The sequence below is a fragment of the Leopardus geoffroyi genome, chromosome B4 (assembly GCF_018350155.1).
Source record: "Leopardus geoffroyi isolate Oge1 chromosome B4, O.geoffroyi_Oge1_pat1.0, whole genome shotgun sequence".
NCBI lineage: Eukaryota > Metazoa > Chordata > Mammalia > Carnivora > Felidae > Leopardus > Leopardus geoffroyi.
Window position 1 is genome coordinate 95,135,652 of NC_059341.1, and position 14,388 is coordinate 95,150,039.

A 14,388-nucleotide genomic window follows, 5' to 3' on the forward strand; every position below is an offset into this window, starting at 1 on the left:
TCTTGCTATTTGCAACAACTTGGATGGAGCTAGAGAGTATCATGCTAAATGAAATAAGTCTGAGAAAGACAAATATCATATGATTTCACTTAAACGTGGAATCGACAAAAACAAATGAATAAACAGAAACAGACTCAAACACGGAGAACAAACTGGTGGTTGCTAGAGAGGAGGGGAGTGGGCTTCCAGCAAAATGTGAAGGGGATTAAGATAAATCATGGGGATGAAAAGTATATCATAGAGAATACAGTAATATACAATAATATTCTAGTAATATTATTACAATAATAATTATACAATAATATTGTAACTTTGGTGACTGATAGTAGCCATACTTCATGTGGGGAGTATTGAATAATACTATGAAATTGTCAAATTGCTATGTTGTACACCTAAAATGTATGTCATATATATATATATATATATATATATATATATATATATATGTATGTCACATATATGTCATATATACTTCAATTGAAGAAAAAGTGTAGAGAAAGTAGTGCTTCAAGGAAAATTTTGTAGCTTTAAATATTTGTATGTGTATATATATATATATATATTTTTTTTTTTTTTTTTAAATGAGCTAGAGTTCAATTGAAGTTACAGAAGGACAAGATAAAGCTAAAGCAAGAGATAAGAACAGAAATAGAAAATAGAATAGAAATAGGATCAACAAAGTCATATGTTGACTGAAAAAATGAACAAAATGGACAAAAATTTCCGGTAAGTTTATTATGGAGAAAAAGAAAATGCACAAATAACCCATATCAGGAATAAAAAAGGTTATGTCACTATCAATACTGCAGATTTTAAACAGCTGAATATTGTGAACAACATGCCGATATGTTTGAAAATTTAGGCAAAAGGGCAAAATTCTAGAAAATGTTATCTAGAAAAAGAAATCAGAAACCTGAACAGTGCCATTACTATTCAAGGAAAGGAAGTAGTTTAAAATCTCACAAATAAAACTCTAGGCATAGATGATTTTAACAAACTTTAAAGAGTTAAGAGTTATTCTAATCAGATACATTTTTCCGGGAATAGGATTAGTATGTCTTGCACATCAAAAACCAATATAATCTTGATAGTAAAACCAGATTGGGAAGTTGATACAAGAAAGGAAAATTATAGATCCATTTTGTCATGAAGATATCTGCAAAAGCAAACACTGTAACACACTGAGTGGCATTTACGCCAGGAATGCAAAAAATGGTGTATTAGAAAATTTATAAATGGAATTCACATTTATAGAATAAAAGTGAAAAACTGCCTGCCTGATCAATAGATGCAAAAAAAAAACAATGTTTTCAGCTTGATGAAGGATATCTTTAAAAATCTTACAGTAAACACCATCCTAAGGTGGGAAACAGTAGAAGCATTTTCTTTAAAATCAACACTGGGACCAAAATTATTGCTCTCTTCACTTTTATCCAAAATTGTACTGTAACTGTGTTCGTGCAACAAGATGAGAAAAAGTTACAGTGATTGGGAAGAGACTGTCATTGTGATGTGATTGTCTACATAGAAAATCAAAAGTCTTCCACCAATTCGACATAATTGGAGAGTTTAGCAAATGCCTAAATATAGGATCAATGTCTAATTGTGAATTATACTTATATACAACCACAGTTAGAAAGTAAGAGTTTTAAAAAGACAGCAAATAAGGGGCACCTGGATGGCTCAGTTGGTTAAGCATCTGATTCTTGGTTTCAGCTCAGGTCATGATCTCACGGTTTGTGAGTTCGAGCCCTGTGTCAGGCTCCACACTGAGCATTGCAGAGCTTGCTTGAGCTTCTGTCTCTCGGCCTCTCTCCCACTCACGTGTGCTCACTCAAAATAAACTTTAAACAACAAATAATTGCAAAAACAATTCTGATGTATCTAGTAATAAAGCTAACCAAAAATGTGCCAGATCTGTGTACAGAGAGTTCTAAAAGACGTTAAAGAAGACTAGAGTGCCCTGTGTTCATTAGAAGGACAATTAGAAAGTCTTTTCAAATGAATGTATAGATTTATTAGTGCATCTCCAAACTAAATCCCAACATTTCTGCTGGAATTGACAAACTGTTCAAAATTTACATGGCAGATTTAAGGATGAATAATGACCAAGACCCTTCTGAAGAACAAGAAAGGAAGGAGAGTTCATCCTACCAGAAGGACTTTTTATGAGGTTGAAATGTTTAAGAAAGTCTTACTGTGCAAAAATAGAGAAAATGACCAATGGATAGAATAGAGAGCTCCAAAACAGGCCCACACATATTTGTAAATTTCATATTGACAGAGATGGTATGGTAGGTCAGTGACAGGACTAATAATTAAATGGAGCTGACAAAAACAAACAAACATACAAGATTGGATCTTTTCCTCATACCATACACACACACAAAACAACTGTTTAAATGTCCCAAAACTTTAGAACTTCTGATGTAGAAAATCTAGTTAAAATTGTAGGTGAAATATATTTTGAAAATACAGAGGGATACCTTCCTGATCCTGCTTCTAAGAACTTCGTAAACTGCAGGCAAAAGAAACCATAAAAGAGAACCATAAAAAAGTAATTGTGCTATATTATAAATTGTTAATTTAAAACTTCTGTCCCTCAAAAGGCATTTTAAAGACAAGCTACAAGCTATGAGAAGATATTCGCAAAACTCATAACCAATAATAGGTTAGCATCAAGAATATATACAGAAATTATACAAACCAACAACGAAAAAAACAAACACTAGCAGAAAAATGGGCAAATGACTGAAACAGGTACTCCACGAGTTGGCAGTGCAGTAAACCTATTATGGGCCAGTAAACCTATTAAATGGTTTTCATTTATTAATACTCCGGGAAAGCAAATCAAGAGTGCAGTAACAGGTTTACATTCATTCAACTGGCAAAAAGTCCAGCAAAGTCAAATGTTGCAGAGAATTTCAATAGGATTACTCCTATATTGCTGGTGAAAGTGTCAATTGGTATAACTATTGTGAAAAACCATTCATTTGAGAACTTGAACCTTCCCCATGGCCCACCACTCAATTTGTAGGCATATACACAAGAGAAATACTTGCACAAAGTGCCCCAGAATACAAATATAAGAATGTTTTAGAAGAAACCCGATGTCCATCTAATAGAGTAAAGTGTGCTCACCTAGTGGACAGTCACATGGCAGGCAAGATGAATGAACATCAGCTGCAGGCAGCACAGCAACTTAATGTAATGGATTGAGTGAAAAAGCAAAATGCTCAGAAGACAACATGACCTAATGCTTTTCTCATAAAGTTCAAAAACTAAAACTGAACAAAACTAAAAAAAAGTCCAAATAGTGATAAACCCAGAGTTCAGGATAGCATTACCTCTGGTATGGAGGAGGAAAAGGGAGAGAACCGGGGGACTAAATATAAGAGTAAGTCATTGTGAACGTTCTCATCCCTGGGTTGGATGATGGGTTCATTTGTTATTAAGAGTAAATATGTGGATGGAGAGAATCATGCACAGACCACTGATAGTGTGTTACGAACCAAGAGTTAACGATGAATCCAATTATATGCTCCTGCATTCAGAAACAAAAAACAGGACCTGTTGATGAGTTGGATTTGGGACAGAGGGAAGAAGAGAAAACAGGTCTGAATCCTAGGCTTTTGGCTTGAGCTGTTACTGCAACTTATTGATATAGAGATATCTGGGGTAGGTTCAAATTATGTGTGCATGAAATGGAGACAACGCCTTTTGTGACTCATCGAGATGCCCATGAAGCATCAAAGTGGAGAATTAAGTTGGTATCAATACACAAGTCTAAATTCAATGATAAGGTCAAGGTAGGCCATACATTTGGGAGTAGTTGGCCATAGGATTAGATAGGCACTTAAGGGATATGGAGAAGTATGGCACTGGGCCCTGTGTTACCGTGACAGGGAGAGAAAAATCCTGAGAAGACAGGAGCTAGCAGAAATGGCAAGGCAAAGGGGATGGAATAATTTGTGTGTTGATTAACTTCGGCTCTGGAGAGTATATCTGGACAGAATTTAATTGCCTAGATTTCCAACTCTAAAAAAGAAGAAAAGACTTTTTGATAAGTTTCTATAAATAGGTTCAGAGCTGAGGAGAGAGCCTGGCCTCATGGAGAGAAGTTGGATTAGGAGTCACTCAGGAGACCTGCGTTCTTCAGGCTTGGCTCCCAAAGCTGATCAGTTAGGCAGGTCACCACTCCCTCTGGTCTTCTCAATAAAGGCTAAACCAGGTGTCCTCTGTTGTGTTTCCAGCTCTAGGACAATCCACAACCTTTGACTCATCGTTTACACTGGAAGAACAGAACAGAGATTTGGTTTCTGAGCATTGGATCTCAGCCCTTAACTTGCCACCACCCACCTACCTACTTAGCACCACCACCATATGAATTCTGTGTTTTTGTTTTGTGCAGCCAGAGTCTACAGTAGATGTGCTTTTATTCAAAGCTTTTGTTTTCAAAGGTTTTCTTTGTTGTGTTTTTCCCTCAGTAGTTTTGACACAATGTTTAAAACGAAGAGATGTCAAAGCAGTGTGAATTTATATTTGTGTCTAACTTTTGTGCTAGAAAATAGTTCTTTGGGGTGCCTGGGTGGCTCAGTCAGTTGGGTGTTTGATGATCTCAGTTTGGGTCAGGATCTCAAGGTTCGTGAGTTCAAGCTCCATATTGGGTTTTGCACTGATGGTGTGGAGCCTGCTTGGGATTCTGTCTCTCCATCTCTCTCTGCCCCTCACCTGCTTGTTCTCTCTCTCTCAAAATAAATCAATAAACTTAAAAAAAGTAAGAAAGGGATGCCTGGGTGTCTCAGTCGATTAAGCGTCTGACTTTGGCTCAGGTCATGATCTTGCAGTTCGTGAGTTTGAGCCCTTCGTCAGGGCTCTGCTCTGACGCTCGGAGCCTGGAGCCTGCTTCGGATTCTGTGTCTCCCTCTTTCTCTGTTCTTCTGCAGCTCGCACTCTGTCTCTCGCTCAAAAATAAACATTTTTAAAAATTAAAAAAGAAAGAAAAATAGTTCTTCGTTTTTTTCACAGAGTGCAGTACAATTACCATCTCAGCAGACAAGTTTCTTGTCTCTGATATATAGGTAAATAAGGACCCAGTAGTTTCTGTAAATTTTGTGCAGAACTTCTAGAGAGAATTCCACCTCATCGTCCACACACTTGAGTCTCGTGTGTGCCAGCTGCGACTGCAGGTGTTGGAGATACAGCAGTGAGCAAGACTGGGGAGCTCCGTGCTCATGGGGCTAGCTCTCGGTTCCGTGACGAGTGGACAAAGAGACTAATGTTAGAAGATGAAACAGGTGCTCTGTAGGTACTTAAAAGGGAGTAATGGGCTAGAAGGAGAATGGATGACTACTTCAGATTGGGTGGTCAGGAAAGGTCAACTCAGGAGGTGACATTTTTCAGCTGGGCTCTGACCAGATCCAGGCCTATGAAGAGAGGCAGGCAAGGGAGAGCACTCAAAGCTGGTGGGAGGCCCCTAAGGAAGACCTGCACTTGACATACTTGAAAAATGGCAAAAAGACCTAGTGTACAGTTGGTGGCGGGGAGATTGGTAAGAGAAAACTGGAGAGGTAGGCAGGGGTCAGACCTATAGGTCCAGTAAGCTACGGTGGGGAATTTGGAAGTTCTCTGTGACAGCTGTGGCCACAACTCTACCTGGCTCTTTCTTAGCTCTGCTTTTATTTTATTTTATTTTTTAAGTTTATTTATTTATTTTGAGAGAGAGAGAGAATGCACATGCCAGTGGAGGAGAGGCAGAGAGGTAGGGAGAGAGGGAACCCAAGCAAACTCTGTGCTGCCGGTACAGAGCCTGACACGAGGCTGGATCCCACGACTGGGAGATCATGACCTGAGTCAAAATCATTAGTCCGATGCTTAACTGACTGAGGCACCCAGGTGCCCCAGCTCAGCCTTTCAATACTGGAATCACTATAGAGTTTTGCCTGAGCCCCCTTATCATTATCTAAATATTATCTTTTTAAAAATTTTTTTGAACGTTTATTTATTATTGAGAGAGACAGAGCATGAGCAGGAGAGGGGCAGAGAGAGGGGGGACACAGAATCTGAAATAGGCTCCAGTCTCCGAGCTGTCAGCACAGAGCCCAACGCGGGGCTCAAACTCACAAACTGTGAGATCATGACCTGAGCTGAGTCGCTCAACCAACTGAGCCACCCAGGCGCCCCTCATTATCTAAATATTCTTTAGATCATCTCATCTGGGTCCCTGACCTTGAAAACCAAATATCAATTCCATATAACTCTACATTTCCAACCCTGACATCCCTTCCCTAGCTTTAGGCTATTGTATTCATTTGCCTATCGGCCCCTCCACTTGAAATTTTAATGGGTGCATCTCAAACCTAACCTTGACTCTTGGCCCAGGTGCTTAAGCTACAGCCTAGGGCTTATTCCTGGTTTCTGTTGTCAATACCTCCAATCCAGTCCATCAGCAAACCACATCAGCACTGCAAAACATACCTCGACTAGGTAGGTCTACTTCTCTCCATGTCCACTACCACCACTGAGTTCAAGCCAGCATCTTTTTTTTTTTTTTTTTTTAATTTTTTTTTTTTTTTAACGTTTATTTATTTTTGGGACAGAGAGAGACAGAGCATGAACGGGGGAGGGGCAGAGAGAGAGGGAGACACAGAATCGGAAACAGGCTCCAGGCTCTGAGCCATCAGCCCAGAGCCTGACGCGGGGCTCGAACTCGTGGACCGCGAGATCGTGACCTGGCTGAAGTCGGACGCCTAACCGACTGCACCACCCAGGCGCCCCAAAACCAGCATCTTTTTAAAACTAAAAGAAAAACTACAATACCACAAATGAGCAAAGCTGCTAAAGTAAAGAGAAGAATAGAAACCCTAATAGCTCTCAAGGAAGTACAGATCCACACATGGTCTAACATCAAGATGAAGCACCGTGTTGTGAATACTAGCATTCTGGAGCTGTAGACCTCAGGGACAGACTTGAGAGAGAAAAGGTTCCCATCATTACATTCCCAACTTGAGCCATGTCACCAGATTTAACCACAGCAACTCAGCTCCTACCTACTTATTTATTGGAGTTCTCTAGGAAATGTCAATACCAAAACAAATCTAAACCACAGCTACATTAGATTACTTCTCAAGAAACTAATCTCCCCCAAATTTGTGCAACATGGGATGCCCAACAGAATTAGAAGATACTAGAGATGTGGAGACTAAAGACCATAATCAAGGAAATATGGATGGTATTTGTTATTCTCTGGGAGCAAAAAGCCTTAAATCCCCATGGCCACCAGCTGGATTGCGCCTTTGGCTATGTGCTCTGGACTCATTCATTAATACAGATATATTGTCCAGCCATTTCAACAAATTTCTTCCACATTCTCTTTACTTGCCTCAAACCATGTTGGTTGTTCTAGGTTAGGCTCTAACCCAGAGATTGCAAACTGAAGTCCTGCAGGCTGAATCATGTTTTCACATATATGCTATTTGCCCTTGACAGTGTTTTGGTTTACTTTTATGTTTGTTTTGTTTTAAACAAATTAGTTGCAAAAACTAGAAGATGAATTTCTTTAAGCAACTTGTTGACTTGTCCTTAAAGGTCTGGAACCCGATGTGAGCTTCAAAATAGGATTCTAAGCCTCTTACCCCGCCCCCCCCCACCCCGAGTATAGAATTAGCTTGCCTGTTTTCAGGGAACCATTTATATGTATGAAGTTTTAAAATACTTACTAGGAAGCATACCACATCACCTGTACTGAATCTAACAATAACGAAACAGACAAATTCAGAATTGAGACATTCTATAAGACAGCGGGTCTAGATTGTTAAAAAAGTGTCAATGTCATAAAAAGCCAAACAGATAACCAAAATGACAAAAGGAGAATGTTCTATATCTTTTAAAAAGACATAACCAGGGGCACCTGGGTGGCTCAGTCAGTTAAGCATCCCACTCTTTTTTTTTTCAACGTTTTTTGTTTTTTTTTTTTTTTTAATTTTTGGGACAGAGAGAGACAGAGCATGAACGGGGGAGGGGCAGAGAGAGAGGGAGACACAGAATCAGAAACAGGCTCCAGGCTCTGAGCCATCAGCCCAGAGCCGACGCGGGGCTCGAACTCACGGACCGCGAGATCGTGACCTGGCTGAAGTCGGACGCTTAACCGACTGCGCCACCCAGGAGCCCCAAGCATCCCACTCTTGATCTCAGTTCAGGTCATGATCTCACAGTTCATAGGATTGAGCCCTACATCGAGCTGTGCACTGACAGTGTGGACCCTGCTTGGGATTCTCTCTCTCCATCTGTCTCTACCTCTCGCCTGCTCATGCTCTCTCTCTCTTTCAAAATAAATAAATAAACTTTAAAAGTAAATAAATGAATAAACAAACAAACATGACCAAATGCAATGCATTAACATTCATTAGGTCCTTGACCAGGAAACAAAAAGTCATGAAAGATATTTTGGGGGACAAAGGTATTAATACTAATGAGATATTAGTATTAAATTTCTGTTATATTTCTTGGGTATAACAATACTGTGGTCATGTGGGAGAATATCCTTATTTGTTAGAAGACATATACAGAATTATTTCTGGGTGAAATGTCAAGATGTCAGGAATATTTTCAAATGACTCAGCCAAAAGTGTATATAGCAAGTGAGAAAAAGCAAAAGTGGGAAAATATTAACTATAAATCTGGGTGAAGAGTAGGTGGGTATTGCATGGTATTATCCTTTCAGCTTTTCGATACGTTAAAGACTTTTTCAAAATGAAAAGTTGGGGAAAAAGAAAACGAAGGGTTAAAGAGCCGATTGAATATCCTAATTATATTCTTAGGCTATGAAGTAAATTAATAGTTAAGCAGTGAAAGCAAAACATTTATTTGCATGTAGTTTTATATTTAGGAGTGAAACCAGCTAAAAGTGAAGTATATACTCAACTGTAAGAATTACTGAATCAAATTTGCTCATCAGAGGCACTTCTCATGCTTTCTAGTTTATACTTTCAAAGAAAATAAAATCTGGAGGAGACAGACTAGGTGTGTATCAGGGAATGTAAGTTTTCATTGTGATTAAGTTTAGAAATACTTAACAAATCCCAACTCTTCATTATCACAAGTCTGTCTAAATTATCTGCTCCTCTAGGTATCTATAAAAGTGATTATTGATTTGCCCCCTTTCTCTAGGTAAACACACACACACACACACACACACACACACACACACTGTATATTTGCCTGGTTATGGCTAAATTGACCTGGTTGACAGAGGGGGAGATATAAATATATTGGTGTAAAAGGACAAATAAGAGATAAGACTATGTATTTATTGCCCATTTATGTAATTACATGTGTCACTAAGGACAAAGGTCCTTAAAGACAAAAGGCAGAGTAGAAACAGTTCCCTACAGTAAGATTTGTTACCACTTCCCTATTCATAAGGTTTGTTTTTTTTTTTTTTTTTCCTGCATGGTCCCATAGCCTGGTCTTACAATCATTTGGAGAATTTAACCATCTTTCTGGACACAATTTGTTGGCAGAAGATATGCTTCACTCCAATAAAAAGAAAATGAAGAGTTTTCAAGAGCATTCATAGGCATCAAGTCGAGAGGACGAGCACTTAGTTCCTGAGGCCTGAGAACCCTTGTTCTATGAGGAAGCGTTACTAGGACTGCGGCACCATGGATGTGGTAGGGGAAAACGAGGCCCTGCAGCAGTTCTTTGAAGGTAAGTGCCCACTTTCCAACATGCAGTCCCTGCTTCTGAGAACTGGCTCTGCCTGCAGTCACTGTTTTGCCTTTTTGGGATTCACTTAAACTTGGACTTGGAAGAAATGCCATAGTACTAACTGTCCTGAAATCTGAAGTGGAGGTTTATTTGCTCTGTTCACAGGAAAAATCAATGGTATAGGTAGTGATTTAAAAGAATACAGGATTTCCATCTTCTAGCTTGGTTGTTAAAAGAGTCACAGGGTCAGCGTATCTATGTGGCTAGGGTTTGTCTCTGTCCTGTGCTAGATTATATTTCTTCTAATCCCCTACATTTCAAAAATTACAGATTTGTCTTGTCTCTAAAGTTTTTGAGTATAGCACCAGAAAGGTGTAAGATTTCATTTAAAATAGTTTTTCTCTTAGTAAAATTAAATATAAAACAGTAAAAGAACACCTCCTTCCCCTTCTCATCTTTGTTTTTCACAACACTTTAAAAATGTGCAACCGAATAATGACTGGCTTTTGAAAGGATAGCCATGCTACAGAAATGAGTACTTCCTTCCCAAGGGAGGGGCATATTATAGGACGTGGTTACAGAGATTTTCTTTCTTTTACAAATCTAAACTGGCAGTACGGCTTCTATTATTTAATTGGGTTGATATTCTAATGGCGGGTCTGTTGAAAATGTCAGCAAGGACTCGCCATCAGAGACTTCAGTCTTTGGTTCTTTATCAGCAATGCTCAGACTTCCATGTGAAGGGAAATGTGACCCTAGCTTTTACACATTTCAAAGGTATTTCTCAGGAGGAAGTATGAGAAGAATTGAGGGTAGACCTGTTTATTCACAGAATCCAGAGGGCAGTTACCAGCATATAGAGGAGTGCTTTTGGCATTTCTGGTGATCAGTAAAGTACCTGACAAGTTCTAGATGCAAAAAGGTTGAATGGAATTGACCCAACACCAAACAGCACGAAATAACAGAGTGGTCGTACTAAAGAACTAGTGAGATTCTAGGTCACCATCAGAAAGAATCACATACAATATGATAGTTTCTGTGGCTTGGATTTTGCCAGAAGTGACAAGAAGAAAGCTAAGACCAAGAGAATTATCACATTATCTCAGTCGTGATCTATCCCATTGAATTTTCTGTCTCTGACAGTAGCCAAATCGGTGTGTCTACCTGGGTCAGGCTGTGTACCCAGTAGGCACGCTAACGTTGCATTGCTCGATTGTTATTGCCTGATTTTATATTCTGTGTAACTTTCATCCTGGCAGGGGGTAGCAAGCCCCAGGCTACAGTTCCATACATATGCTTTATTTAAAAAAAATTTTTTTTCTTAATGTTTTTATTTATTTTTGAGACAGAGAGACAGAGCATGAGCAGGGAAGGGGCAGAGAGAGAGGGAGACACAGAATCGGAAGCAGGCTCCAGGCTCTGAGCCGTCAGCACAGAGCCTGATGCGGGGCTCGAACTCACAGACTGTGAGATCATGACCTGAGCTGAAGTCAGATGCTCCACCGACTGAGCCACCCAGGCGCCCCATATGCTTTAATTTTAGAGAAACCACCCATTCATTTTATAGAAGCATAAAGTCTTGGTTTCCTTCTGTAACTGGAGAAGACCTGAAAAGTGAATGTGGTCTACCTTCTGTTCTTTGGAAATTCTGCTGTACTTAGAGGATTCCTAGACTATCTTTGTCTTATTTTCAGAAGTCTCCAGGGATATAGTTTCCACCAGTCTTCTCTGTCACTTGCTACAATATCTGATTAGTATTTTAATAGTATTTTTCTTAGCTTAAACCGAACTCTGGTCTTCCATTTGAAACCTGTTTTTTTTTTTTTTTTTTTTTTTTCATGAGGGAGCGGTCATTTCTCTTCATTTTTAGAAATAAAAAATGGAGACACCAGCTTAAATGATTCTCTTCCCCCTGAAAACCACACAGCTCAGTGTCAAATGTTTATACCTCCACTATTCAGCAAATATTGAGTACCTGCTGTGTGCCTGGTCCAACATCACCTCCCTTAAGTGGTAGCTTGTAAGGCTTTGAAGTCTTTCCCTTAGATTTTAACGATTTCCTTTCTCAAGTATTCCTTAGACTGAGGACAGCAGTGATATTCTAGTGAGGAGGACCAGTTGTCACTCATCGTTCTCCTGTTGATGTGTCGGTTCTAATTAAATGCGATCTTGTATAAAAAAAAAATCCAGGGGCGCCTGGGTGGCTCAGTCGGTTGAGGGTCTGACTTCAGCTCAGGTCACGATCACGGTTTGTGAGTTCGAGCCCCACGTCGGGCTCTGGGTGACAGCTCAGAGCCTGGAGCCTGCTTCCGATTCTATGTCTCCCTCTCTTTCTGTCCCTCTCCCCCTCATGCTCTCTTTCTCTCAAAACTAAATAAACGTTAAACAAAATTAAAAAAAAAAAATCAAGGTCTGAAAAATCAAGAAAAGTTTTGGCAATTTGTTACCCAGCTGAAAGCTATTTTTCTGTTTCTTCAGACCCTTTGTTCTAAGAAACTCAGCCCTAGCTGCATTTTTCCTTATGAACGAATTTGTATGAAAAAGTATCTGGATTGACAAAAGTGCCTGGATTGACAATAAATGGCCTTGAGGGTCAAAGCTCAGGATGATCTTAGTTTTTATTTTAAATTTCAAATATGTCTAAATCTTTACGATGTGTCTCAGGAAAATGATAAGAACAAAGGGTGGTTTCGGGTAGCTGGAATTCTAATTCTAATTCTAATTCCTGGTCTGCCCCTGATGCCACAGGTAGGCCCATTAACTAACTAAAGCAGAGGCAGATCAGGTGTGCTAGGGATCCCAAGATCCTCTGGAGACTGATACCATGTGAAATGTTTGGCTTTTTCAACAAAGCTGGTACCACTACAAGAGAAAGGGTGTCAGAAGAGAAGCATATTATTTTCTTTTTTTTTTTTTTTTAATGTTTTATTCATTTTTGAGACAGAGAGAGACAGAGCATGAACGGGGGAGGGGCAGAGAGAGAGGGAGACACAGAATTGGAAGCAGGCTCCAGGCTCTGAGCCATCAGCCCAGAGCCTGACGCGGGGCTCGAACTCACGGACCGCGAGATCGTGACCTGGCTGAAGTCGGACGCTTAACCGACTGCGCCACCCAGGCGCCCCAATTTTCTTTTTAATAACTAAAACTTGGTTACAATCTAAATTTCTGATGGTGGTGGATTAATTAAATGAATTATGGTTTTTCCATATAATAATGGAATATTTTATAGCTATTGAAAATGATGATAAGGAAAAATGTTTATTATATAAAGGGGAAAAGTGGTTTGCAAATTGGTATATACAATTGAATATTTTTATATATGTAGCTTCCCAGAACAAAATTTATCATTAAAACTGATCTGAAAATATTTAATATATATACATACATGCTCCCACATATACATAGAAACAACTGGATGAATACACTTCAAGTATTAATAGTTGTTATCTCTTAGTGGTAAAAATATGTCAATTTTCATTTTCTTCTTTATACTTTATTATCTAAGTGCTTCATAATTGAAATGTATTATGTTATAATCCGATTATCTTAAATAGAGGAGAATGAGTTTTAATTCAGCAAAACTCTTCTGTTTAAGATCCACGTCTAAAGAAAAATTACAAAAGACATTGACACAGATGAAAAAGATTATGGACATCTTCCGTAGAAAAGATCACATCCTTCTGGGCTATCAGATTCTGTGGGATTTACACCTTTTATTGTCTTAGAGATATATTAAAACTCTATACATTGTAGATAACTGATATCAATGCAAATGACTTTTGTCTATAGATATGCAAATGAATTTACTTTTAGTGGGATCAACAGTTCTAGTAAAAGACAGTTTTGCTTTTATTTGTAAATTCATTGCATGGTGTAGCTAGATAGATACAAATGGGGTAGATATAGATCTAGATCTGCCGTTTGAATTCTCCTTGAGCCAGTTGTGACATCTTCCTGCCTGCTTCATTAATTAGGTAGTTGAATAAAATCTTTGATATGCATCCATCTTATATTTGTATGAAAGTCATGGTTTTGGGGCACCTGGGTGGCTCAGTCGGTTGAGCGTCTGACTTCGGCTCAGCTCATGATCTTACGGCCCTTGAGTTCGAGCCCCGCATCAGGCTCTGTGCTGACGGTTTGGAGCTTGGAGTCTGCTTCAGATTCTGTGTCTCCTTCTCTCTGCCCCTCCCCGCTCGCGCTGTTTGTCTCTCTCTCAAAAATAAATAAACATTTAAAAAACTTGTTTTTTAAAAGAAAGTCATGATTTTATCTTTAAAAAGAGATGGTTAACTATTTTAAGTTGTATCTAATTTTTAAAGAGGAGGTTTTCTGAATTGAGAAGATATTTAGCTCATGCTCTTGGTAATGCCCTGAAGTAGGTTCTCAAATGCCTGTTGGCTTATCCTGAAAGGAGAAGAGGAGATTCATTCCTGCCCTGATTGAATGGAGTGGGGAAAACCACCTACTAGGAGCAGATAACAAGGAGACACAAGAAAGACACTGAGGGACTGAAACTCCAGCACACTCACTGAAGTTTGGGGGGACAGGGACCCCCAAACTCTAATTGGTTGATGACTCTGAATTCCCGTGAGAGGAATCAGAAGCTCTGAACAGCTGAAAGCAGGACAGAAGGCCGACGCTACAGTGCTGAGACTGGCCCTGGGCAAGGCAGTCTTGTGG

General features: G+C 39.3%; 1 protein-coding gene across 5 annotated transcripts in view; it reads left to right on the forward strand.

The window, feature by feature from the left end:
- The first annotated feature begins 9,355 nt into the window (after window positions 1-9,355).
- The window catches only part of MYRFL (myelin regulatory factor like), a 134,954-nt gene continuing 129,921 nt past the window's right edge, over window positions 9,356-14,388 (forward strand). For 4 of the 5 annotated variants that reach the window (XM_045465388.1, XM_045465391.1, XM_045465389.1 and 1 more), the window contains exon 1: window positions 9,356-9,708. In XM_045465388.1, the coding sequence (XP_045321344.1) occupies window positions 9,663-9,708 (46 nt within the window). In that variant the 5' untranslated portion in view covers window positions 9,356-9,662. The remainder of the gene's footprint in view (window positions 9,709-14,388) is intronic. The other variant, XM_045465387.1, reaches the window with a different exon arrangement.